This window comes from Malurus melanocephalus, unplaced genomic scaffold, assembly GCF_030028575.1.
Source record: "Malurus melanocephalus ecotype Western Australia unplaced genomic scaffold, MMel_1.1 scaffold_110, whole genome shotgun sequence".
Taxonomy (NCBI): Eukaryota; Metazoa; Chordata; class Aves; order Passeriformes; family Maluridae; genus Malurus; species Malurus melanocephalus.
In genome coordinates this window covers 828,895-856,750 of record NW_026623342.1, presented here as the reverse complement: position 1 = coordinate 856,750, position 27,856 = coordinate 828,895, and the positions used below count along the sequence as shown (strand labels likewise).

At 37.5% G+C, this 27,856-nt stretch overlaps 1 protein-coding gene across 1 annotated transcript in view; it reads left to right on the top strand.

Moving 5' to 3' along the window:
* The first annotated feature begins 8,667 nt into the window (after positions 1–8,667).
* The window catches only part of LOC130575509 (gamma-aminobutyric acid type B receptor subunit 2-like), a 222,246-nt gene continuing 203,057 nt past the window's right edge, over positions 8,668–27,856 (top strand). The window contains exons 1-2 of the mRNA XM_057369433.1: positions 8,668–8,742; positions 8,964–9,101. Of these exons, the coding sequence (XP_057225416.1) occupies positions 8,668–8,742; positions 8,964–9,101 (213 nt within the window). The remainder of the gene's footprint in view (positions 8,743–8,963; positions 9,102–27,856) is intronic.

Below are 27,856 nucleotides of genomic sequence, written 5' to 3'. Positions count from 1 at the left end.
ACTTTATTTCAACATGACCCTTAACCAGAAGGATGCTGAAGAGCGTTTTTTCCCATATCTCTTCACCCTCAGAATAAAATTTTAATTTCATATCTGAAAAGYATCAAGAAAGATTTCTTTATTTTTCTTTTTTTTCCCCCACCCCTACCCCTTTTATAAAAATAAAGCCTTTTTCATGGGTAAGTAGGTCATGGGAAAAAAGAATTCATTTAGCAGACTTGCCCTACAACTGCTTCTTGCTGCTTGCTGAGGGTCAAATGATTTTTCAAAATATCCTTGCACTCCTATCTGGGTTTCAGTTGCAGTTTATTACTGCAGAGAGAGGTGCCAGGCATTCTGTCATGTATATCACTGGTACTTTAAATGTTTTACTCTGGTACACCTCTGTTCTCTTCCACCTACAAGAACTTYTTAATTGTTATTTATAAGTTTGGATTTTTCTCCTTTTATATTCTCCTATTTCAGTCCTTCCTTTTATTTACTTTTTATTTGCACATTTTTAGTATGTAACAAYTTTCAGTGTACTGAAAAGAGACCCTAGGAGCTCAGAGATGGTACCCTTCCCTGATAGTGGTGATTCTCTTATTCCCAAAATTACGTGAAAAAAGAACCCCAATCCTAATAAAACTGAGTACATAGTCAATAGTGGACACAAAGAAAGGAGAACATTGGTGAAACTATACTTGTTAAAGGCAGTTTATGAAATTTATTTTATAAAACATAGTATGAATTAATTCTGGTTTAAGTTATGATTTATTATTTTTGRTCATGCTAAAAGAACATCATGTCTTTTGCATTCTCTAGATCTGGAAGAGAAAATAGAATGTCATTTAAATGACACCTCTTTTCACTTTTTTAAATTCTTCCCTATATTCTAAAAAGCACAGGGGAGGGGCTGAAAAGCTATGAAACTGAATTATTTCAACAGAATGTCACTTTGAAAACACAGGCTATGGATGGTAGTGTAATAATAAATAGTTAATGGTAATAATGAAGGGAAGGAAAAAAAAAGTGACTAGTACAAAATTAAAGAATTGACCTTTGTGCCTCTGTGTTGAACCTGCCAATATTGTCTCCCTTAGTTATCTATTTTGTACTTGAGCTGCAATTGGTACATCCCTTGTAAATATGTTACAGCACATATTTGTGCGACAACAAAATAGTCAGTAGATTGCAACAAGAAATTTAAGTGATGATGGTCTTGGGCTCAAGTTCTGAAACAACACCTCTTGAGGTTATTTAAATGCGAAAACACAACCGATTTCCTAGGGGTGTTTTAAAAAGTATTTTGATAAAAATTAAGTCTGAAGATATTTTCCTCAATTATTAAATAATTCAATTAATTCTTTGTTTTGTTAGATATTATTGTAATGTTGTTGTTTTGTTAGATATCGTTGTAATGTTGAACATTGGTAAAAACTGGAATAGCTGGAAAAAAAAGCCAGCTTATTCTCAAAACAAGAACATTTTTTTTAAATATATTTGGATATATTATTTTACTGTTCCTTTGGAATTTTATGCTTTTCCATAATTCCTCTTATTTCCATAAAACATAATGGCAATGGAGTAATATAGATTATGTTGAGCCCAAGAAGTAAGCAAAGTATTGGTTTCCCTTTAGTTAAAACTGAATGTGCAAAAGTATCTGATTGGTGTTAGAGCACCAGAAAAAAAACAATACACTACCAAGACTTGGTTTTGTGTTTAATATCTTTATGCCATAAAATTGTGAATGTGAACATCCACATGCAGCTTTAAGCATACTTGGAAAAATTTCTAGTTCAAGATGACATTGTGTCTGGGAACATTCACCCACTTCAGTTAAGGCTGCTGATTACAGAACGTCTATAAAACTATCTTGTGAAGTATTTTATTGGATAGATGCGAGCGATAGATGAGATAGAAGTGAGCGAGTTAAATAAAACAGACTGTATGTTGTGGATGAGCCAGTACAATGTGGATGTTATAAAATACTCCTTGGTCCAGGAACGTTTGAAACAATACTAATTTGATTCAGGTAAAATGACAGGTCCAACTGCAGGGCAGTCTGAAAAACCTCAGTAACTTACACTGTGGGATCTGGCTAATTGCTCATGTTGCACAATAGGATCTCTCTAGGGCCCAAATGTTAGCTTTCCATTAGGAATTCACAGTGAGATATTCACCTTTTGAATTCCTGCTCAGCTTCTTACAGAGATCCTGGCCAGTGTTGCCTGAATTATGAATTTCACCACCATGTAGCCCTAGAACAACTCCCATATGTGATTAGTGGTACAGCCAGGGGACAAAAAAAAAAAAAAAAAAACAAAACAAACAAAAAAAACAAACAAAAAAAAAAAAACAACAAAAAAAACAAGAAAACCCAAAAGATACAGTGGATCACTGCTTCATGATGAAACTCCATAGGCTGCAGGGGGACAGCCTGTCTCACCACAGGCTGCAGCCCCTGGAGCATCTCCTGCCCCTCTTTATTCACTGACSTGGGTGCCTGCAGGGCTGCTGCTCTCATATTTTTTTGTTGATCCTCTTTCACAGCTGCTGTGTAGTGGGATTTTTTTACCACAGAGTTTCATCAGCACCGGTCATGGGCTCAGCTTTGGGCAGTGGTGGAGCAGTTTTGGAGCTGGCCAGAACTGGCTGTCACTTCTGGGGATAAATGTGGGGGAGCTCCTGGTGCTTTTTTCACATAAGCCCCCCCTGCTGCTCCCCTGCCACCAAAACCTTGCCACAGCAACCCAATAGTTGCATTATTGAAAGGGAGTAATCTCTGCACCACAAATATACAAAATGTTTCTTGGTGATCTTCTGAACTTCTGTGTGTATAACAGTTGCATATCATGCAAAAGCTTTCCCTTTATTTGAGGAAAGACTTCACCTTTCAAGCTGATTGCAAGTGTACTCTGAAAAGAGGAAGTCAAATTKATCTCTGCTACTACTGCATATTTAATCAGGATGGAAACACAGACAGAGTTAGTTTTGATTACACAGGATTTATCTATTTGCTGCATTCCYATTCCATTTCATATTGGAGTTCTTAAATTGGAATCATTCAGTGTAAATGTTATATACTCCAAGAAAYAGTAACGAGACTGAAAATATAAGTCATATAATAAAAAAAAAGAGTATTATTGGGCAAAGTAAATATACTACTATTATAAGGAGAGACAGGAAATTTTTGTTTATCTTGCTGGTTGTACTCTGTTCCAAACAGTGAACTGAGTAAAAAGAAAATGTCATTGAGCAAGAGGCTGAGCCTTCACAAGGTGTTTAGCCAGTCCCAGGAAATGAGGGGACAGAGGACTGAGTGGTCCCCTGTGCTGCGGGATCAGTGATTACAGAGGGTGGTGGCACCTAATGCAGAACATCAGCTGTTAAAGGACATGCCAAGCACGAGTACCTTGGTGGTGGCACTCTGTGAGCTATTCCCTGTGCAGCAGKCAGAATCAGATAAAGAAGTTGCTAGGTTAAGTCCCAAAGTGTGTCAAGAGGTGTCAAGGTGAGAGACTTAATTTACTGGGAAATATTTCACTGAATATATTAAGTTCTCCTCTGCTGTTTCCAATCCTTCTAAAGCAAAGCCAAATATGATTCCTAGTAGTTAAAATTAAAAGATGACAGAAATCACATATAGAAGATCCCAGAGCTTGGGATGAGTTAACTTCAGTTTTAAGAAAGAGAACTTTGGAGTAGTTACTGGAGGGGGTTGCTTTTTTCAAATGCAGAACATAGGAATGGCTCTAGAAGTTCAGACCAGACTCTTGAGCTCTTGGCATTGTCTTGGGSCAGCTGATTGGCAGGAAAGGGTGAGATTCTTGTCCTGCTTCCCTAGAACAGTATCCTAGCCACCATTTTTCTGTGATTCAGGRGTTTCCTGAGAAAATTGCCATTAGTCTATTAAGAAGTTTTGAATTGCTTCTTGGTCTATGAACTAGCCCAGTTTAATTTTATTTGTGAACTTATAGCATTCAAACATCCCCTAGCAAGACATCTCACACCTACTTTGCACAGTGTGMAGTATTCTTGAACAAATGAAAGGTAGTGCTTTTTCTTTCAATGGATAATTATGTTGTCACCAGATGCTGTGGTTGTCAAAGTGGAGGTTCCAGGAGCAGTGGTACAACCTCATGGAARGAAAATCCAGCTGCAGTGATGAAATGCAAAAATATAATTGCTGGCTTTCAAAGCACCTAAGTTGCAGATACTTGGAAACACAGAGAAACCTTAGGGGAAGCATGCCCTGCCCACATAAAACAGGCAGAGTTGCTAACTTGATTGGCATTTTTTGTAGCTCTGAGAAGTTGTCTATACATTCTTCACTGAATTGTCTGTATTTATTGATGACTTYAAAGAAGTCAATGAAAATTAAATTAGAATAATTGTTGGTGTTCCTCATCTCTTAGCTCCATTTGAGCTGATGCAACACAGAGTTAGTTTCTAAGCAAGATTTTGCAGAGGATAGGAATAAGGCTTTGTACCTTTGTTCTCTCTGTTCAAAGAATTCTTTTAATATATTTATGAGCATTTAGGGCAGAGTGCTGCTGAAAGCTCTCATATCACTTGATAAAGTTGGATATTTTATTATGCAGATGACAGCTGTTTGTTATTCCCTCTTTTCATAAAGGCTCTCTAACATCAATTGTCGGTAGCTCAATAGACACCAAAATAGTTTCTCGTGTTTACTTTTACTCAGAAAAAGTATAGTTGTGCCAGAATAGAGCTTAGTGAGCAGTAGTTCAGCAAAGCTCTCCAAYAGCTAGAAATCTAAACATAATCACACATGTGACCACTGCATCCCTCCCCACAGTTTTCATTGCTGTGCAGCTCTATCAAGATTGGCTGAATTGCGTGAGCTCTGTAATTACTCAAGCTTGACAATGTTATAGGAGTTGGCAAAACTTTTTATGCATGAGAGCCATACGGGTTTCTGCTCTGTGCACCAAAGATTTGCAGTTATCCTTGTGGCCACGAGGATTTCAGGATTTCACACCCCAGTGTCTCTTTCACTGCCTGCCAGACACCTTTCCTGGCAGCCAGCAATCCTCACAGGTCAGTCCTGCTGCTTCTCCTGACTTCAGTGAAGTGTGGCCTTCACATGGGACATCCTTTCTCTTTGCTGCAGAGGGCCTTTGGGTACATTGGAGGTCTCTCTTGTGTATTCAGCTGCTGTGCTATTCTCTCCAGAAATGTTTCTTGTCCTTGTGCACCCCTAATGCCTCAGGCAGTCCTTGCTCYCTGTGTATTCGGATCCTTTCCTCAGTGGAAGATTTTATTTGTCAGTCTCTCCTCTGGAGAGGATTCAGGAAGGTTACAACTTCAATCCACAAATTCCTTTGACTCGTCTCCTAGGCAGTCGTTCATCTGATGATTATTCTTAATTAAAATAGGCGGTTCTATGCACACTTTGTCAGGTGCCAGCTGTGATACTAAGCTGTCTTTGTCACAGCAGGAAGCAGGACTCTTCACAAACCTTTGCTTAGTGATTTGCTCATATTTTTCCTTGTGAATTTCCCATGTAATCTGTATCAAGTTAATGTATTAAGAAACACACTTAATGTAATTATTTCATTAATATGTATGTTTGCTATTTATATTTTGCTTATTTCTGGCTTTTGGCTGAGAYTAAGCATAGCAATTAATGTGTTTGGGGTAGATAGTTCTCAGCCCCTTCTACTGAAGGAAATTGCAATATGTAACAAATCACATTTATTTGAAATTCTAGTTTTGGTAAAACTAAGATATTGCAACCATTGTCAGTGTTTATGCAGTCAAGTTCAGGGGCACAGCATGGCTGGCTGGTTTTGTATATGGGTGGAAAGTCAGCTGGCTGCASTTGAGCTCAGTGAAGTAGACATGTCCATGGCAATTTAGGCAAAAGATCAAAACTTGATAGTGAGAGCAATGTTGGCTACTTTAGGTTATATTTTTCATCATATAAATTTGTGACTTTTTAGGAGGAATTCTATCCCCTGCATTGCCATCAGTCATGCTCCAATTAATGACAGTCTGTTTCTTGTCATCCACATGTGGCCAGGACTTTCTAGCCCTTGCTTTTTCATGTGGATTTTGGTTCTTGTGCAGTCTTCTGTTGCACTGTAAATAGGTTGCTGCGAAGGGTTGTTTCGGGACCTAGMTGGAGTCGCTTGGAGACAACAATTCAAGTTGTTTGGTGATGATATGATGGGAATTTCAGTGATTGTCATCTTTCAACAGCATTGCCCTCATTTAGGGTTACATATATGGGGGTTGGCATGTGAGGACCATGAGCATCAGCGGTGGCAACCTGGGATATCTGAAATAGTCCACTTATTCAGAGGGCTTCAGGAGCTCGCTAMGGGTACATTCCTCAGACTAGAGGCAGGAAGAAACCTTTTCTACTGCTTGTCTGTCTGGCTTGGTAGGGTTATTATTTTTATCTGAATGTTTATTTTTTAATGCTTGTGACAGACTGTTCTGTTGCTTGCAGGGAAGGATGTTATGCGCGGTGGATGTTGTGAAATGTGACATTAAACAAATGTGAAAGTCTGCTTTCTCCCATCTTTCTCATTTTCCTTTCATTTCTGTCCAGCTCTGGCCAGCTACAGTATTAAGGTCTTATTCTTTATCTCTGAGACATATTTTGGACTATTGGGACAGTTGTTAAAGGTGCAGGCAGAGTCTACTATAATTATTCATGGTAACTTAGAGGAGAGAGAACTGAGATAGTCAGGAGGAAAGTGCAAAGGTGAAAGCATGGCAAGCTTTTAACTGAATCACATCGGAGAGGAGCCCAGGTGTTATTGCAGATACTTTTGATCGATCAGTAATATATCACAGCAGCATGAAGCTTTCACTTTGGGACAGAGATGAACAAAGATTTTACCTTCCCAAGAGAATTGCTGTGTGATTGAGAAGGGGTTGTTGTCATGGCAGTAAATTCATAACCATTAAAAGATCAAATAAGAAAGAAAAACCTTATATTGAAACCAATTCTGGACTTCACAGTGAGTCGACCTACTGGGACCCATAATTGCTGAAGTTCACTTCAGTGAGAAGCATTTTGTAGCAGTTAAAATATGCAGTTAAAAATGCATCTGCATTTTTGATGTAAGGGTGGATTTTAGTGTGGATTTCACTTCAGATAACATGCCGTAAGTCTTTATCATTTAGAATGCGGAACTTTATTTATCCATAACTTTTCATGTACAAGGCCCTTCACAGGCTGCATCTTTGGACAGTTATTTTACTATTACCATCATTTTTATTTCATACATGGCTTGCTTTCTTAAACTTCTACTTAGTGATGCATTTTAAAGGTGACCTACTGCRAAAAGAAAAATAATTACATTAACTGGTTTTAAGTCAATATGCATACCAATTCCACAATCTCTTTTGCTGCAGCTTCAAATGGTAAGGTGGATGGCAGAAAAGACTTGGCTAAACGTCAATGAAGTACAGATAACTAAAGCTCTACTGTCCTTGGCTGTTTATAAATTCAAGAAGTAGCTGAGCCTTCTAGTTGCACTTGGAATGAACTGGTCTTTAAYAAGGGAGAGAAGGAGTAAGGATGGAGAATGTTGCTTCTGTCAATGATCACCATGTTAATTCTCTCACAATATGAACTTGCCACCAACACATCAAACTGATAAGGGAGCCTCTGCCATTCTGAGTGGTATTGAGTTCTTTTCTGCCTTAAGAAGGAAAGTGTTGAGCTATATTATGCAATTTGAAAGAGTCTAYGTGTTAAATATCTGTATCCTTTTGAATAAGTGGGAGCAATAATTCTATTCTTGCAGATAGAATGCAAATATAATAATTTTTCTTTTAGCATATTAATTCAGTAAGCAGATTAATATAAGCTTCCAAACTTCTTAGTCAAAATCTTTATTCTCTCTGCAGAATGCAATACAATTACTACTTGGATGCTGATAGTAAAAGAACTGTTTTATTGAATAGTCATACTGAAATATTGGAGGCTGGTGTGTGGTAGTTTTTGTAAAGAGTACATTCAGAGAAGACTTTGTTGAGGAGGCAAACGTTTGTTTCAAAAAGAGAGAGAAGTAGTTGTTACTGGAGCAGTGTAAGCTGCCATTATAGTCTGTTGGCACTCCTAATTTCCATTATGRTTTGGAATTCAAATTCTTACCTTARGGCACTTAATTTATTAATACTMTGTTTCAAACTTWGGAATTRRGGTTATTATGAATGACTGATACTACTCTATACAAGGATTGATACAGCTTTTGCAATACTGACTTGCATCAGAATTTGTTTCTTAATTCTCTGTCCTGGTCTCAGTTTACAGGAAAATTCTTTACACCTGAAATAATGATCAAACTAATTATCAGGGAAGCCAAGAACAGGTCAGGTTAGAAGGACCTCAGAGTGTAATCTAGCCCAGCCTTCCACTCAAAGATGTGCAAGCTATGAGGGCAGAACAATTAACTCTTAGCTCTTTTAAAGAATATTTTGTTATCTTTTGAAGACTTTGTGTTATCTTCTGAATGACAGGCTCTCTTCTATACACTTTTGCACAGAATACTGAGGTTGGAATTTAAGTAGAAGTTACATAAGTGTCTTCATTAGAGACAGAACTTTTTTTACAGACACCATCAGTAGTGTCAAGCTTCTCTCTGACTATGGAAGTCCTGCTGAAAATCTGGTGTTGCATTCCAAATATTGTTTTGGGAAATGGKAGCTCTGAATGTAGAAAAAGTTTTGGCCAACCATTTTTTGCTGGACTTTTTCATTATTTGTCAAATGGTGGTATCAAAATTCTGGTTTTKTACAATGTGAGGAGGGATTTTGTTCTTTTACTGTGGCACATTAGGGGTCAGAAGAGAGTGCTCTAAGTTTTCATGTTTAGGTCTTATGTTTAAATCTGTAGAACCCCCTTTTTTTTTCCCCTGCCCAAGTGCCCAACAGTTTATTTATTTGTTAACTATTTTATTTGTGACATTGAATATTGTCTCTCTCTTTTTTTCCAGTGTGACAATGCAAAAGGACTCAAAGCCTTCTATGATGCAATAAAATATGGACCTAATCATCTGATGGTTTTTGGTGGTGTATGTGCAACAGTTACTTCTATCATTGCTGAATCTCTAAAGGGATGGAATTTGGTTCAGGTAAGACGTGGAATGGAATATATTCTAATGCTGACTGTCTTGTATCACTGGATTTTTTTTTTTTTTTAAAGTTTAGAAACTTAAGTTTGATGCTTTTAAAGCTTAGCATTTTGTGTAATTTTTATGTTTCAGTTTTGAAGACCAGTGAAATTATGAATAAAGGTTAGTTACTTGTAGATAGTACTGGATTTTAAGGCTTGGCATTTCATTGTRCTCAAAAATGCTTGTGAGTTTGGGGCAGCAGTCATGTGTCTCAGTAGGTTCATTAAACAAAAATAATGTGTCTCAAAAAGTAAACTAGGTGAAATCCAGTTCAGTTGTGGTAGGATAGGGGGGCAAACCTAGGACTTTTGAAAAGTTGGGTGAAACAACTCATGAGGCCCTAAATTATGGTACTTCAGGGCATTTACTCAGTCTGTTCTCAGTCATAAGGCAGTAATTCCTATTGACTTTAAATGTGCTGGAAGTGCATAAATTCTAAATAGTAACTGGGTTCGTGTCTCAGTATTTAACTCACGAAGCACATTTATTCCCAGTTGTTCTTCTTTCTGACTTTCTCAAAGGTCAAGTTTGTGGAAAGGTTCCCTCTGCTGAGGAATCAGAATTTATTAATACTAATCTTTAAAATGCAGATGAAAACAGCATGATTTTCTTCATTTATTCAATCATCTGTCTAGTGCTAATTTTCAGATGGATGGTTGCTCATGTAACCATTGAGTTTTGCTTTTCTGATGTGGAAATACYCTGGCTTTTTACTCAATATTCATATTGCCAGAAGATACTCCTGTATATTTTTTTTTTCTTAAAACCCCTGAATTATTTTATATAAAAATAATAAAATGATAATATATAACAATTACCTGAGGTTACAGTTACAAACAGGCTCTTCTTTTCCACCTGGAATACTCACTGAGAGTAGTGCAGCAAGAACAAATGAGGCATAATTAAGTTTGTGAAGAAGATGATGATCAGAGTACAAATGGGAAAATCTTAGGAGGATAATTAAAGTACCTTGTTAACTGTGTTTGCAATGCTTGTCAGATCAGATCTTTTTTTCTTCTGCTTCAGGATTTTTTCCTGATGTGAAAAACAGTTCTTCTGTGGAAACCAAATAATAGTGTGTCTCTGGGGAGAATGGAGAAAATAACAGAAAGCTTGAAACTATCCTTTAACGCTCTCCCTTTAAAATGGCCTAGTTCATGACCTATAATGAAGTGGCTGGAGGTCTTTTTTTTTTTTNTTTTTTTTTTTTCTTTTTTCATTTGTCACATGGCATTTCCATATGATGTAGGATGTTTTAAATAGCTGGATTTCATTGTGTTTAATTTTTTTTCATTTGCAGTCAAGTTCTGCCTGATACAATCTGGAAAACAATTTCAGTCTAAGGAAGGGTGATTAGAAACCTTTTAAATTCCTGAATTTGTCAATATATGTGCTCAGTTATAGAATGATATGAAGCATTGCTACCAGAGAGCATTTATTTCTTTGTGTTTAACCACTATGGCTGTGACTATTTATGACATTATTTATGGTATCAGTGTATCAAGGCTTTCTTGATTGCTTTGGCTTAGTATCCTCAYGTGGCAAAACTGCTGTTTATGTCAGGTTTTTGTATATTGATTGCCTAAATGATGAAAAAGCACAACAGCATGGCTGGGGAGTGTGACAAGGCTTAGTGGATGGTATAGCARCAATTGCAGCAATCAAAATATTGTTTGTGGAAGTGTTATGTCATGGYAATATGTGTATCTGCAAATCAGACATAGAATGTACAAGATGGTGGGAAAAGAGAGTACAAACCCTTCTGCTCTTCAGGATCCACTGTTGTAAGTGTCTCTGATTAAAATCAGAACTTGAATAGAAGGGCAAGATAGAAATCTGTAGTTCTCAGAAGTGGAGCAATAATATTCAGCCTGATAAAATACGAGGCTATTCTGCCTCAAAATTTGAAACTTCATGTCAAGGAATCACAGCAAACTCACATAAATTGTCATATGAAATAGTGATGATGMTGAAGTCATTTCATGTTGCAGTCAAGGAGAGGGAAAACAGTATATAGACAAAAACTAACCTGACATTGTATTATTGAATCGAGGATTTGTATTTGGATGTCTGGCTCCAGAGCTTTGTCCCTGTCCTTGTGCCTGCAGTCATGAAAACGAAGCATTTAACCCTAGCAGGAACATTTGATTTGATTTACAAAGGTGTCATGGAGTTCAGCAAAGTGATTGCTGTCTTAAATGCAAGAGAAATGCRGGATGATATTGATAGTCTTGGGAAAATAGTGATGAAAGAAGAATATCAGAATATAACAACTAAAAAAAAGCAACTTTCCTGGGCAAATACAATATGAGGCGTGCTGACTTCAAAGCTGTTCAGAAAGCCTTTTAGCCCTGATTTCCAAGTTACTGGGTGACTGCTTTTCCTSTTTGGATGAATTTTTCTTTTCTGCYTCTTCTCCATCCTCTACAATAAGGAGTTGCCAAAACCAAACAATGAAGCAAAATGCCAAGAGTAAAAATGTGCTGGAAATTTTCATATTGCATTTGCTACTCAGGCAATTATAGTAGTGATGAGGGAGGAGAAGGAAATAGATTCTTGCAAGGCAGCTTTGGTCTCYACTCTCTTCACTGTGTGCTTTTGATAAAGATACTGTCTTTTTTACTTAACTGGTTAAATCAGGTCACAGATGGCCTGCAACAATGTGAAATGGGAAGAKAATCAGAGGTTGAGAAGAATCTCAGTCTGAAAGTGACATGTCTTATTTCCATGCCATATCAAAAATCAGGTACTTTTCCTTCTTCATCTTGACAAATTCCCATATAGTTATGATCAGCAGCAGAAAGGGAATTTGTGTTCTCAATTAGCTGCCTTTAACTGCTGGCTGATTTAATTATCTCTTACTATARCAAAATTAATTATTTTTTAATGGAGCATTTTATATCTGTGAAAGGAGAAAGTTGCTTTAGTCTTGAAAGACTTATGCCATCCTGAAGGACTTTCACTGAGGTATGCTAGGAAAATGTTTCTGAACCCATATTCTTAGTAGGGCAAATGCAGACACCCATCCCTTAGCCTTTCAAATCAAAAGCCTCTCCATGGGGAACCTCTGTGTGCCAGCAGCCCTTTGTTGAGTGAGAGTAAGAATATGGGCTGGAGGTGTTTTGTCTTTGATCTCCAGGCTGTGGGGTGGAATCAGTTTGAACCTTTGGTGTTTTAGCTTAAAAGTGCCAATAACATCCTGTGTCTTTGAGAGTGGTCCTGAAAGGCATGAAGGCATAACACTGGGCAGTTTTTGTTCTGTAGGGGGAATACATCAATGTCAAATTCTTCCTGATTAATCTTGTCCCCCATTCCCTTTCAATGTGTATTCAATGCAATTAAACTGAGTGAAGAAGAATCATGAATATTGTCTGTAATATCTTGCAAAAGACATGTTATGTGTTTTTATTCTGTACACTGAAACACTCCTGCTAGGATCCAGTCAGTGTAAAACTGGAGATAAGCAGCTATTCAGTCTTTCTCTTCTGTTTAATCCATCAACAGTTACCTCCATGTGAATTTCTCACAGTGCCAAAACCCACTGTAGATTATACAGATTGCTGTTTCTCCTGTGTTTCATGTCATCTCTTACTTCTCCTAATTGTTATATTAACATAAGCATTTAATCAGGATGAGGATTTTGACCACACTGGTCATCTCTCTTAATCTGTGGAACTGCTCCTCAATTTTTTGAGATTTGTCTTTTTCTTCCATTATGCCATTGATGCTCTCTTACAGCCTGCTTCATTTACAATCTCATTTAACTCTGGAAATAAGCCTCTGCCAGAAATAAAGTATAAATGTTTGTGCTTCCTTGGAATATCCTCTGTTTCTACATATTTTATGTAATCTAGTCATAACTGCTGGCTTCTAGGCAAGTAACTCCTTCAGGCAATGCAGTGATTAGATCGTAATGACATTCAAAACTGAGGAACCTTATTTTGGATTCAGCATCTCATGTTGGAAAGTTTTCTAACAAAATTATAGGTACCCTAATCACGATGTATTACTGCKCACTCTTGGGCATATTAATATAGGATGAGTTCCTGTGTTGGAGAGGGATGTTAGAAAGGGTTTTCCTAATTCTCCAGCTTGTGTGATTGGATGTTAAAGAGCCTGCCCTCAGATTTCTTTTATTGTCCCAGAGATCCATAGGTATTCAAGATCCCATCTCTGAATTRCTGAATAGGCTGCTGCTGTTCAAGAAAATCAGTGATGTTTCTAACTTGTGGTTCCCTTGTGAAATAAGGCTGATGTGATTGTCAGCTCCTCCTGGTAATTTCTGACCACTGGCCGATCACAACCCAGTTTTAACAAAGGATTTCCCAAAGATTATTAGCTTCTGTCCATTTCTGTTAAAAGGATCTGCTGTGGACAAGGATCCCTATTAAAGAAGRAGAGGCTGCATCATGAGCACAAAGAACTTAGGGCCAGCTGTGCTCTGTGATGCTCAATGTCCAKCTGCTGCTTATGGAAAGGGGACTGACTGCATCAAGAAAATTGTTAAAAAAACAGCAGAAAAAAAATGAGAAAACACAAAGGAACAGTGAAACCCAGTAGGATATGAAGATGGAGCCAAGGTATGTGTTTATATAAGCCTAGAACACATGCATTTCTAAGAAACCAGGCTTTATTAGGTGTATGCTMCTCATCAAAATTCTTGTTAATACAGAATTTCTCACCTGTATTCAGGTTAAAATGGTGTGGTTTAATATGGAGTTACTGCAAGTCATCACAGAGATTTCTATACTGGCCACTGAGTCAAATTCCTTCTTGTTAATATCTGAGTTGTCTAAATCCTTATTACCTGGATCTCCAGCATTGACACATTTGATAAAAAAATGTGGTGTTTTCCTCTTCTTTTTTTTTTTTATTTAGCATTCTTCATCATGTTTATTACAGTACAGTGAGTTTGTGCTCCTTTTGCCTTCACAGCACAATTTTCTTGTATTATTAGTTTGAGTAATGAAAAGAGCATTAAAACTAGTTTTTGGCTAAGAAGATTAGCTACTTCTATCTATGTGATGCAGGCAGTCTCTTGAAGGAGCCTTTTCCCACTGGAATATGACCCAATGCACCAAAAAAAACTACAATCTTTGCCTTTTTGGCCCATTCACTATTGTAATCTTTTTTTCTTCCTCTTCTTTTTCCTTTGGTTTTCTATTTTTTTTTTCTCCTGGGACTGGAGGGATTTTATAGATTTTCTGTATTTTTGTTGTGCTTTTAATAGACAAAGTGCATGAGGGAAAGACACCTCTTGAGGTCTTACATAAGGTGCAAACCTGAGGGCATTCTGGTCCTGCTTTCAGGATTTAGCTGAGCACATAAGGAAGTTTTGCTCACTTCACTGTAGGAATGCCCAGGAGCTCCTGAACAGGAAGAAAGCACAGTAGGTCTGACCTTCAGGCAGAATTTCATGTGAGGTTTCTCCTCATTTGGGAGAAGCTCTGGTGAATTTGGAGTCAAGACAGACCTTTTAGTTCTGCAAATCCTCTCCTTGATACAAGCTGCCAGCAGGAGCCCTGCCATTATTGGTGTGCAGTATCGTACAGCAGGCAAGACAGGTCTAGGGCAGAGGAGTTACTTTAGTGGCAAAAGTTCTTTCACAGGGATCCTGATTCAYAGTGAAATTATTGCTGTTCTACCCCAGGGGAGACATTTGCATTGCTTTGCTGTTAATAGCAGAAATTTGGTCCACGAAGTTTAAATTGAAAATTTCAGAAAATTGCCAGGCTGAGGCATTGCAAGAAGTAAACATCCTAAATTTCAAATTAATTGCAAAGTTAAGCAGGACCTTATTTTCTCTGCACTGTCTGCCTAAATGTACAACATTGATTTCCATGGTTTAACCTGTCTTTCCATCAATATAAAATGGGCTTTTTTCCAGTGTTCACTTTTATTTAAACATGATTMGCTTTTTCATCTTGTTTGTCCTGTACAAAACATCAAAACTTCAATATATAGTCTAGGTTTTGCCTATGATCTAATGTCTAAGGTTCAGTTCATTGCACAAAGCATGAGTAAAAATATTTTAATACAGCACTAGAGTTAGGTCAAAGCAGTTCAAGACTGAACCCATATATTTATTCTAAACATAATTTGCATGTTCACACAGAAAAAAAACCCCACATTTTTTATTACTTTTGTTCTTCCTAGCTGTTTGCACATATTCATTCAATCACTTTTGTTTAGTSTTGGATCAACAATATTAAATCAATGAGTGATGGTCTAGGGAACAGACACACTGAAAAGGCAGGGGTGTCACTTTGCCATGCAATATAATTTGTGCTTGGGAAAACATTTAGTTCTGAACAAATCAGATATTCCCTCTGTCTGAATCTGAATGGTCTCTTGAACAAAAATAAAATTCATTAAAAATATCCCAAACACACAGTATAATATATAAACATTGATTTTTTTTTTTTTTTTTCAAATACAAACCCAAGTGTTTTAATGCTAACTCATGTTATTGGTAAGGTGTTTAAAATGTGCGGGTTAATTTGTTTTGAATGGCTGTGTATTTTGGTATTTGGCGATTTTTTTCCCCATGTAATTTTCTATTGTCTCACTGCTTGTATTGCTGGATTTTCTTCAGCTGTTCTTTTTTACTTTCCCATTTTGTTCATTTCTATAAAAGAGGCTTGAAATCTTTGCTCATGTAGCTTTTACAGCCCCTCAGCTAGGACAGACTTGCCAGGTAGAATCTTAGTTACCAAAATGTTTCAGTACTGCACCTTGCAGCTATTGCAGAGCTTCCTTCCCTGGTGCAAAGGTATCCTCAGCATTCCCTCAGGCTGCTCTTTGCTTGGCCTTTTTATGGAGGGGTTTTAGGATGGGAGGTAGATGGGCAACTTTGGTTCCCATCTCTTCCTTCTCTCAACTTCCCCATCCTGATATGATAGGCAGATTTGAGGTTTGCTCTGAAAAATCATTTGTGGTTCCGCATCTTTGTTAAGCTGAATGAGGATGACTGTGATATACACCAATTTCTTTTACAGATTTGAGATTGCTTTGATGGCACATTTTTTGGTAGCTTGTCAGGTGTCTGTTGATTTTTTTTTTTTTTTTTTTTTTTTTTTTTTATCTAACCCACTGGACAATAGTTCTACTAGATTTTGTTCTAGCATTGTGTTTTCACATGGTTTTCTCTGGGAAATGTCATACAATTTGTGGAGATATAGCTGTGTGACACTAATGCCCCATTTGCCATATTTGTGAATATTTGATTTATTCAGAGTTACACCAGCCCAAAGAATCACCCTTTGATTTCTTAATCCCATTGGTTTCATTACTCTGTGACCCACAAACTTGTCTAGAATCTCCCATTGCTTRGTGGGAACATTTTTATAGTTTCTCAGAAATTGCAGCACTGAATTTTGAGCTGCCTCTTGCATTTTCCACTATGCCTGACTCTCTCCAAATCCTGTTTCTATTTCTCATTTGGGAGCTATCTCAGGGAGATCCAATGCTAATTGGCTGCCCATCTGTATATGGTTTTTCTGCTTTAAAGTTTATAGTGATTTAAAGCTATATTATTTCATTGAGAATCACTTTTATCACTTTTCAGTTGATTTTTGGCAATCATTATTAATTTATTCCAAAATGCTCAAGCTATAATATTGTATTTCTTTGACTATTGCAATATTTAAAATATTCTAGAAAAYTGGTTTCAATCTTCTTTTACCACCAGTTCCCCAAATGTGGTCCTTCTTATTCTTTTCACTATACCAATGATTTCTGTAAAGCTGGAATGGGTTAGTTTGGTAGGCTATTTGTCAGTGTGACTCCTGGTATTTGTTTCTTAAACGAGTAGCACTGAGTGTGCTCTACAAAACCAGCTTGCTGGCTTGTTTCTCAACAGGCTGCTTGGACAGCCCTGGGGTTGTTTTCTCTCTGGTCCCTTTGGCCAGCCTGGCTTGAGTGGCCTCATGTGGAGTGGCCACCTCTGCCATGGCTGTCCTTGGAACACACAGACGTGTCCACARGAAGGCAAATACAACAACAACTAATAATAACTAGCAACTAACAAATACAGCTTGACAACCCAGTCAAGGCAAAATTGATGAGATAAATTTTTTTGCTTCCTGCTATGGCTCCCACGGCCTCAAATTCACTTCTTCATTTCATTCTCTCTTATTTGAATGTTTTTCTTCATGTTGCTGTTTTATTAGAGAGCAAGGAAAGCATTTTGATGTGGTAAATTAACCTGCTTTCCCCTGAATGCTGTTTGGCAGCAGTTACTTAATTACTTATTTTGAGAAATAGTCTAATTCATACTAATTCAGCATCAACAGCTCCTGGGCATAAATTGAAGAACAAACTAATACGCCAAGAACTTGGAAAAAGAATAATAATCTTCCCAAAATTTAGAAATTTAAATCAATCACTTACTGACCTTTAAAAACAGAAAAAGTTTAATTACGCTCCATTAAAGAAGTAATTCAGTGGTGRTATGTTTATAAAAAAGTAAAAGCTAAGGTACAAATCCTCAAATAAAAGAAGGTTTTCTGAGGGCATGATTCTCAAATTCACTGTGGGGTTCTTGGTATATGATTCACCTAGGATTGAAACCTGTATGGATGACATTTATTTTAATTTTTGGTAATCTTAGAATGTGATACCTCTAGAACAGGGGACTTGTAGACTGTTGGAAAAATACTAATAGTTGCATACAGAATTGTGGGTGAAGCAATTTATAGTTGGAATAAGAAGCTTTGTTGGCCCTAGGATTACATGGAGAAAAGGAACATATTGCACAGCTCTTAAACATTGACTTGTAATGTCATTTCCCTTTCCTTCTTATCACATTTAAAACTTATAGCTATAGATAGCCTAAGTGACTGAGTCTAAACTTATTTTTTGTACTGGAAAGTAGCTCCACAGTTGTACCTTCCAGTCTTTTAGAATCTCTACTTGGCCCTCTGTGTTTTAATTCTGAACTGTAGTTACAAATCCAGATTTATTTTGGTGTCTTTCTTTGCTTTGATTTCATTCATTTTTAGGAGATGGGCAGCTTGAAATTTCTGAACTCTGTGTTAAGCTAGAACCCATTCTGGTCCTAATTCTCAAAGTAAAGTAAGGTCCTTCTCCAGTGAAGTGTAGTCCCCATCTTCCCTTATCTTTCAGAAGCCCATTAGACTTTGTCATCCAGTAGACTGCCTGTCAGAATCTGATTAATAAACTACAGCAGGATTGGTAATATAACCACTGTGAGCTTTGTTTGTGTTATGATGCAACACTAAGCYAGAAAACTTCTATAATTATTTATAATTAAGCTGCTGTGACAGCACAGTGTGTATCAGGATGTGGAGTCATTATGATGGTTGGCTTTCTGAAAGTAAAAAGATTAGTGGCACAGCTTCTGAAAGGTTTGTTTAAGTCCTTCAGTATTCAGATAAGGGAATAAGTATGCATGTGATTGGGGARTGACAGGTTTTTCAGCAGTCTAAARTATTGCATGGAGTGCTTGGGAGCTACAATTTTGTATTCATTTTAAGCACTGTCCTCCTGACATAAATCAAGAGTTAATTTGTTCCATATAAAAAAGCAAGGAAGTTCTTAATCATAACCCTTTTGAAAAGCTTGTAGAAGAGTGATGAGCGTCTCAATCTGAAATAATCTARAATTACAAATAAAAGCTGGATGCTTTTCTGCATTTGTCCATTGGAGGCCATGAAGATGGCCAGGGGTCTGGAGCACCTCTCCTGTGATGRGAGGCTGAAAGAGCTGGGGGTGTCCAGCCTGGAGAAGGGATTGCTCCAGAGCCTTATAAAAAAACCTCCCCATAACTCCCAATAAGAGGGAGGTTAAAAGAAAGCTGGAGGGGAGCTTTGTTTCAGGAGCATGAAGAGATAGGACAAGGGGCAATTGCTTGGATTGGAAGAGGATAGATTTAGATTGATTACTAGGAATAAATTCTTTACTGTGAAGGTGGTGAGGCCCTGGAACAGGCTGCCTAGAGAAGCAGTGGATGCCCCATACTTGGAAGTGTTCAAGGCCAGGTTGGAGTGGGCTCTGAGCAGCCTGAGTTATTGGAAGGTGTCCCTGTTCATGAAAGGGAGTTTGGAGCTAAATTATCCTTAAGGTCCATTCCAACCCAAACCATTCTGTGATTCCAAACAAACTGACGAATTGGATCCACTAATCTGCTTGGGAATATCTGTAGCTGCAAGGAAAAGATCACTTCTGGGAAAGTGGCATACACAGGCATCCTTGCTAATAATGGGGCYTTTTGCTATAAAGACATACTTATGCTAAAGAGATTATTTTCCTSATTTATGTCTCTCATTTAATTTAAACAATTGCCCCAAAAATTCATTTGTTACTCAAATTGTAGCTGCTTCTTTTTTCAAGGCTCAGAATGCTGCTGAGAAAAGCAAAGTGACTGAACAAGCATTTAGATGCTCAGTATCATGTTTAGCTCTTATTAACAGTATGAAAATATAATAAAGTTGTGTAATTACCTATATATGTATGTATACACACACATATTTCTATTTAGAATAATCTAAAACTGTCCTCAGCCTATGTGGCTCTGCCTGTTCCTGTTGGGGCACTGGCACATTTATTTCAGATAAATGTAGTTGCATTCTCTTACAYTGCATCAGGATTAATTCTCATTCAGAAAATAGGGTTGACCTATGTAAGCAGGTGCTACATAAGCAGACTGCTTTGAAATTTTTGTCCTGTGACATTCTGCTTTCCAGTTGTTTTGTCCTTCACCTGTTTTGTATTGTTCTGCTTCGTTGTGAGAAGTTAAAAAGAAATCTGATTTGCAAATCTTAAAGTTAAAGAAGGAATAGAACAAAGAGTTTATTTCATAGAAAAATCCTGTATGTTATTTATGGATCTTGATGCAGGAATCCAGCATTACAGATTAGGGACTGTAATCAGACCAGCCTGGAAGAAATTTGGCTATCGAGACAGAAGTTTAAGAATTAATTTTTACCTAGCAAATWTCATTCTGTCTTTTCAGATTTTCATGTCTTAGCTATTGAAATTTGGTAATGTTGCAGTTGCCCAATCTGYTAATGTTTTATGACATTAACATTTATGTTGATTTGAGCTCTTTGAGTTGTCAGTGTGAAAACTCCCGTGACCGATGTGATTTTGTCCTTGCTTTTGGAAGTCTGACAACATGATAAAATCCTGTCTTTATGCTGGGTTTAGTTTGRGAGGAAGTGAGAAAATAYAGAYGATRGTTTCTTTTTCCTTTGTTARAGCAAAGTGCAGAATGATGCAATTRTGGGGYMCTGAGTTTCACTGCCTGACTKCTCACCTCTATTGATTGAGGCCTCAAGCTGCAGTTTTTACAACTATAACAATCACAGTCACYTTACACATAGACTGAACTCAAGGTGATAGCACAGATCAATTATAGCACAGAYCTTCCCTCATACCAAGTGTGCTTGCACTGGCTTGACTTGTCTCTAATCACTGTCCGGTTGTTAGATCACAAAAAGAGATTTAAGATTGTGCAACTCTAACGTTGCTTTAAGAAAAGGTATGTAGGTAAGTTGCTGTTTATTTTTTTAAATGAAATCATTGAAACAGAAGACAACAAACTGAGTAATAATCTTTGTATGAATAATTCTTTGCTGTGCTCTGTTAGCCTCATTCTTAACTTTTCTCTTTCCCATTGCCACAAGCAGTGCTAGCAGGGCTTACAGGCGGCACTTTGCCAATTAGTCATGGCTTGCACAGTGCTCATTTAAACAGCAGGCCTTTATTTTTATGTCCAGAAATCCACATTTATGAATGCAGATGAACCAACAGAGGATAGTTTCATAGTTAGCTCAATCGTCTAACTGGTTATGTGAACGAGGAAAATGAAACTTTAAATGTTGCCGCCGATAATCTACTGTTTTACAGGCAGATTAGGATAGTATTATAATAGCCTTGGAAAGACAGCTTGTGCCTCCAGTCACAAATGAATTCACACAGAATATGACATTCTTAGYGTTGCTGTAAAGGGAAGAGGTCATTGGGCAATAAATCTAAGAATTAATGTTTACTGAGAATAAATGATTGAGAGTGCTACTTTGGAAGTCTTAGCTGCATGTCCAGAGACTACATAAATCYCACCTGAATGTTTTCCCCAAAAGCTGAATTTATAGGAGGTATTCTTCCAGAAAGCAAGGGTAATATTATTGCCTCAGCTCCCTAGATGAATAATGAAATGTGTATCACTTGAATTCTATAGAGCTTCAGACCTGTCCATGTATGAAATGAGTTTTGGTAACCCCACTACATGAGGACACCTCGAGGCCCAGTATCTCATAAACTTACCGTCAGACTTTGTCCTTGATCCTACACTGCTTGAGAGTATAAATGTGTCTTGTTCTGCATCTCTTCTTGGTAGCCAACCACCTCCATGCCATGCTGGCATCTTCAGGAGGGGTCCCACCCCAGGTGATACTGCTTGTGAGTTTGGCAGGAGTTTTGACTGCAATTTCTACAGTTACTATGAAAAAAAAAATATCAGAAGAAGGATAAAAACAAATGTCACTTTTCTGAATTGTCATCAAGATTATTGYGGCCAATATTGCACTTTCTGGTTTTGTACCTTCTTTGCTTTTGGCCTTTGAGGGAGGCAATTCTGTCTTGCCACAAAACATCAAAGGTGCAGTGGGCTGTCTCAGATGGTCATGGCTTAGTGCTTACACTCGTGAAATTAATTTCTAGGCATTAGAAGTGGTAATGTCTCAGTTTCTTGTTTGGTGACACAAGACACCAAAGACAAGCTTTGAGTACCTGGGTCACTGAAGAAAATGGATGGATTTTCACTTATCTTTGGGTGCCCTAAACAATATTTATGTGTAATAATATGCAAGCCCACCTTTCAAATTTACCTGAAAAGAGTGTAAAAGAATGAAGTGTACACATTACCAGTGCACGATTTGATCCCAAGAGCATGGAGTTATGAAACCTGCTGCTTCAGCCCKGCGGAGGGTGGGATTTCAGACACATTCTCCACTTGGAATGGCTCATTGCTCCAGCTCTAAGCACCCCCATGCCTAGCATCCCTGATGTGCTTGAATSGCATCCTGAGGCACTTAACTCTCCCTGTGTGCTGTGCAGTGAGCTTAAGAGCCTAACTTTGTATCCATTACTCTGAAAAAGCAGAGATGTTCTCAGAGTGTTTGCCAGGTATTTCTGAAGCCGTGTCTGTCTTTCATCATACTGCATCTGCTCGCTGTGTTGAATCACCATACAGAAAACTGCAGTTCTAATTTTAACATAGCAACCAACTTCTGTGGAAGTGGCTGTAATGAACAAAATGAAAAGTTATTAACCAAATCCTTTTTCCTGCTCTGCAGTCTAATTGTCATCTGGAGAAATCTTTTCAGAGTTGTAATAACAACTTTATGGGCTCAGTAGAAAGGAAGTTGCATGCCTCTACTGAGGTTTTAAGCCAGTRCTAGACACTGAAGACCAACACACCAATAGAAAAAAAAAAATCACCTTCATGGAGATTTTGCCTGATTTTAGGAATGCCTAAATGTATAAGGCAGTTTCCTTTTTTTCTCAGATGACTTCAGGTACTGGATATGCACAAATTTGCTTTTGTGAATTCTAAATATAGATTTGCTCTAGTCAATGCAGGTTATTSTCACTTGGTTGCAGAAACAGGCCTTAACACAATGCACTGGTTTTGTTTTAAGATGTTCTAGCAGATAAGATAAGGTTGCAGATAAAGAGGTTGCTGGGGTTTTGCTGTTAAAATAAAACATGTAGAAGAGTTGCCCAGAAATTTGAAGGTTTGCATTTCTCTCCTAAGACAGTCAAAATCACCTCAGAGTGCCATAACCAGTAGGCTGTGAAGTCACTGTCCCTCACATGCTCTGTCTTTCTGGTCACACCAGCTTTTTCAATATTTTGCAGTGCAGTGAGGCATCAGTGACATGAAGCAGGAGAAGACCTCACGGTGTAGCTGGCACCCTGAAATTAGGGTGTTGATAAAAATGATGCCAGCTCATCAACCTGAGGATAACTTGGACTMGATTCTCAGACACGTTATATGACTGTTGCAGATGATGCTGTGCAGAGCCAAGAGKTGAACTCGCTGATCCTTGTGGGTCCCTTCCAATGCACCTTATTCTATGGTTCTGTGGTCTATGTTTCCTTTCTTCTGGACAAGACTTACATGGACTCCAAGACATGAGTGCTCCTACATTCTGGCAACCAATGTTTCTAGCTAAAAATAATGAACTGTAGCCAACTGCTTTGGCAGGGCAAGTGTCAGGGCTCTTCAGCCTGTGATCCTCATGGATGGGTGTAGGGATCTGCTGCCTTGAATGATGTGGCTGGTCTTTGCAGGGCAAAGGATTTGGGACTCCCCTAAATGTGGCATTCTAAATGTGCTAAATATGCCCTGTTTAGTGTATTGTTTTCTGCACCGCCATAGTTTCCAATTCATATTATAAGGAAGCTAAATATGCAGAGAGTCCAAGGTGCTCTTCTTGGACCCAGCTCCCACAGGTTGAGTTCTGCAGTATTTATCTGGGATATTTAATTTCTCCTATAACTGAATTTGTATTCACTTTGCTACCTGAAGTTACCTTGTACAAGATAAACATACAGTGAGGACAGGAACAGAAAATTATTGATTGCAGCTTAGGGGTCATTTTCAGACATTCTAGATCTGTATAGAGGAACAATYCATCTCTGTTCCTGCTTAAGGAGTATATGACTGATCTTGTCAGCTTTAATTTTTATGAAATTTTGAATGTGAATTTTGGTATGTCTGAACTTACGTCCATGTAGAGTATTGTCAGATCTTTGGAGTCAGTTCAGGATCTGTGAAATGATCTATCAAACGACTGCAATGGAGTTTTTATATACTATGAGAAACCTTCAGGTTTTGTTTAAAYGGTTGGATAACTTTTGAAAAGTCCTTAAAGAGGAAGAATATAATACAATTTAGATGTTACACTCAATTTTCAGAATTTCACAGGAAGTTTTTCCAGAACAGATCCTGAGAATCACTGTAGTGATTCTTCACCATTTGAACCCACAGATCACAACATTCCTTATTTTAACAAAAGCTGAGCCTAAGGGAATCAGGAGTTACAACATAAGATATAAAAGTACTCTAGAAGTACCAAAATTTTCATCTTCTGTCTCTTTTGATTCTGTACACAATCTAGAATACTCTATTTTTTTTCAAAACACAGACATWAATAAAAATTAATTTAATTTTAATGTTTGATAAGCTTTCTTCAGACAAATTGAAAGACTAAGTATTTTAATTTTGAAGATATTTGTCTGTGTGTGGTGATTCCTAGATCCTACATTAATTATGCAGTACTTTAATTATGCCTAAATAATTATGAACCTCCACATTTCTTTTCTTTTCTGATAGTATCTTTATTTTTATTTTGATCATAAAAAGTATTAAAATTTCACACTATGAAAGTGTGGTAGAACATGCAGATCAGAGCTACATATATTGAAGTTCTCATTAAAGTAGGTATAATTTGATTAAATTGCTCAAAATTGAAATCTGATATGTGGCAGTATTTACTATTCTGTGTTTTTTTTAGTCTATGTAACTTTTTCTTGAATGAAAATGTAAATTCTTAATAATTTTCTGCATAAACCAGTTTTGAAAGGTTCTGCTCTTGGGGAGACATACCTTAGTACAGTTGTGGGTTACAAATATTAGGCATTGATATCTTATCTGGTTTTGACCCTAAATTTAATTTATCTTTAGAAAGATATTTGAATTACTCAGAGCCATAAAAATTGAACCKCTATCTGTGGTGCACAAATGAGATTCCATTTAGGTATGGCTTTAGCATAAACATGTTTCCTTGTTGGGATGCTTTAACATTAGAGCACAGGATCTTCTGAGCAGATAGGCAGAAAAGTTTTATTTAACATGAGAATGGTCAATCATGAAGGATGCTCTCCAGGAAGGGTGTGGAGTCCCCATTCTTGGAGATTCTTGGTAGCCTTGGCCTCGTTGCTTTGGGCAGACTGTAACYAGCTGGTTGAGGCTGARGGAGGTGATCCTTCCCCTTTTCTAGACACATCTGGAACGGTCTGTTGGTGTCCAGATCCCGGCTCAGTGGCACAAGAGAAATGTGGCCATGTTGGTATGAATCTGCTGGAGGGCCATGGAGATGGCTGGTGGATTGGGTATGAGGAGAGGCTGAGGAAGCTGGRACTGTTTAGCCTGGAGAAGAGAAGGTTTGGGAGAATCCTGTCAGTGTGTACCAAAACCTGATGGGGGAAGTGAAGAAGGCAGAGCTGGACTTTTCTCAGTGGTGCCCAGTGAAAGGACAGGAGGAAATGGGCACAAATGGAAATGCAGGAGATTCCATTTCTCTGTAGGGCTGACCAAGCCTAAAGAAATTGTACRAAGTCCATTCCTGGAGACAGTGACCAGACAGGGCCTTGAGCAACATGCATGAGTAGATCTTGGTTTGAGCAGGGGTATCAGACTAGACAAAGTCCTGTGTTGCCTTCCTACCTCAGCTGTTCTATGTAATGCACAATGTTTATTTTGATTTCTTTTTTTTTTTTTTTTTTTTTTTTTTTTTTTTTAAAAAAATTTATTTTTTTTTTTTTTTTTTTTTCCAAATCCTCCTTCAGGCTTTTAAAGCAATAACAATGAAACAGAATACTATACCCTCTCAATATTGAATTGAATATGACTTGATGCATAACTCTGCATTTCTAAAAACCTAAATTCTCAATAGCAYAAACAACATTGTTTGACGCTCCTTTGAGCAGGAAGTTGGACTATTTGTGTTTCTGTGATTCTGAAATTGCTGAACCGTGGTGGTTCCTATTGAGTTTAAAAGATTAAAAATAGTTTATCTCTCACAYGTTATAATTCTGAAAGTGCTGGCATTCTTGACAATTGCCAGAGTATTGAAACTTTYCATTTTAGTGTAAGGTGCTTCTAGATAATGGAATAATTCTTTGCCATGTGCTCTGTCTTGCCATAATAATGTCTAGTGGTTAGTAAAGTGTTAAAGCTGATGTTCTAAAAGCAAAATACTTGGCCCTCATTGTAATTTACCAAGCAGCTCCAACAATCAAAAAGTAGGACAGTCAGTAAAATTTTAAAGACCTTTCAAAAAATCTTGTCAAACCCAAAAGCCAAAAGGGAACAGGCAGAAATGTACAGGAATAATGTATTGGAACAGTGTCTGCTTTCTGTCCTGAGCAGAGATGGAATAAATTGTGTGGCTTCCTCCCCACTAAAACAAGGATGGAAACTCATGGGGAGATACATCAGAGATGGTCAGAAGATCACTGCACTGAATACAGAAAAGGAATATAGGGGAGAGAGAAAGTGTCCCTATTTTAATGCAAAATTATAATTTCCATAGGGTCAAACTTTACTTGGTTGCAAATGAGCTTCGAATGAAAATAACTATAATTTGTCATCTAGAAACATAAATTAAATTTTATATGTTACTGACTCCTGCTGGAAAGATTGAAAGATTASAGTGTTAAATTCTACAGTCATAGCCTCTTTAAGAAAGATTAAGTGGGCAAAATTCAAGAGGGAGCACTCAAAAATAGCATTTCTTGTTGCAATGTCAGTGACCTCTTGAAAGAAAATGAATATTTGAGGGATTAGTGTCAGATTAGAGAAGTGTGAAGCATGTAGTCAGTCTGAAGTTATTAGCTGATGTTTGCAGAAGATTATTAGATAACGGTAGAAAACAAAATGTTTAGGATGTAGCTACGATGTATACAGGGGAAAATGAAGATATGTGATAGAGGAACTTCAGTCTGGATCAAATATGGTAGAAATAGCAATTCTTGAACAACAGCAGCATAGAAAAAGGACTGGCAACTGTAGGAGCTTATGTTTAAATTAGCACAAATTATAATTTGAGTTGTTTAATAATGTTGCTCCATATCGAGACATCTACAGGTTGTCATGGTTATAAAACCCAAACAAACGGAAAACTAACTGGCATATTGGATGACATTTCATGAAAACAAAGCAAAAAAGGAGAAAGTGATAACAATTGATGGAAATCAGAAGGAAGGAACATTTGGAACATAACAAGATCTTGAGCAGTCTGATGTGGTTAGATCTGCTCTGGTTTGATCTAGGCRAAAGGAAATCTCTCCTCACCTAAAATATTCTGCAATTCTAGGAAGACAAAGGAGGACAGCAATAAGACATATTTAAGCAAATCAGGAGCCAAAGAAATCTGACACTATCACATCAGCTAAATGTTAGGAGGAAATAGTATTGTCAGTAACAATGTGTAAACAGAAGTGTTGCTGGAACATTCTTATACTTTCTGTGTCAAATGAAACAGATGACAAATGCTATAAGCTCTTCTGCAGTAACCTGTGAGAATGATGGTTAGGAATTTTAGAACAAGCTGTTCTAGATAAATTTGTATATAAATTTTCCAACAAACTGTTCAAAGAACCTTGTGAGTCTTTGTCATGAATGTTGTCTTGGACCATGAAATAACTTCAAAGGAACTTGAAGGAAGCTAACACTCCATTATGTGTTAAAAGGCTGTGAAGGATAGTTTGAGTTGATACAGCCTAAAGGGAGTCCTGCAAAACAGAACACATGATACAGATTTTTGACTTCTACTGAGCGGAGGTAAAAGAAAAATGATACATGTGGATTTATGAAAAATTACATTCTGCCAAACTCCTCTTACTTGGAAATGATAGTTTCTGCTGAGAAAAAAACACACATGTTTATAAATTGAGGCAAT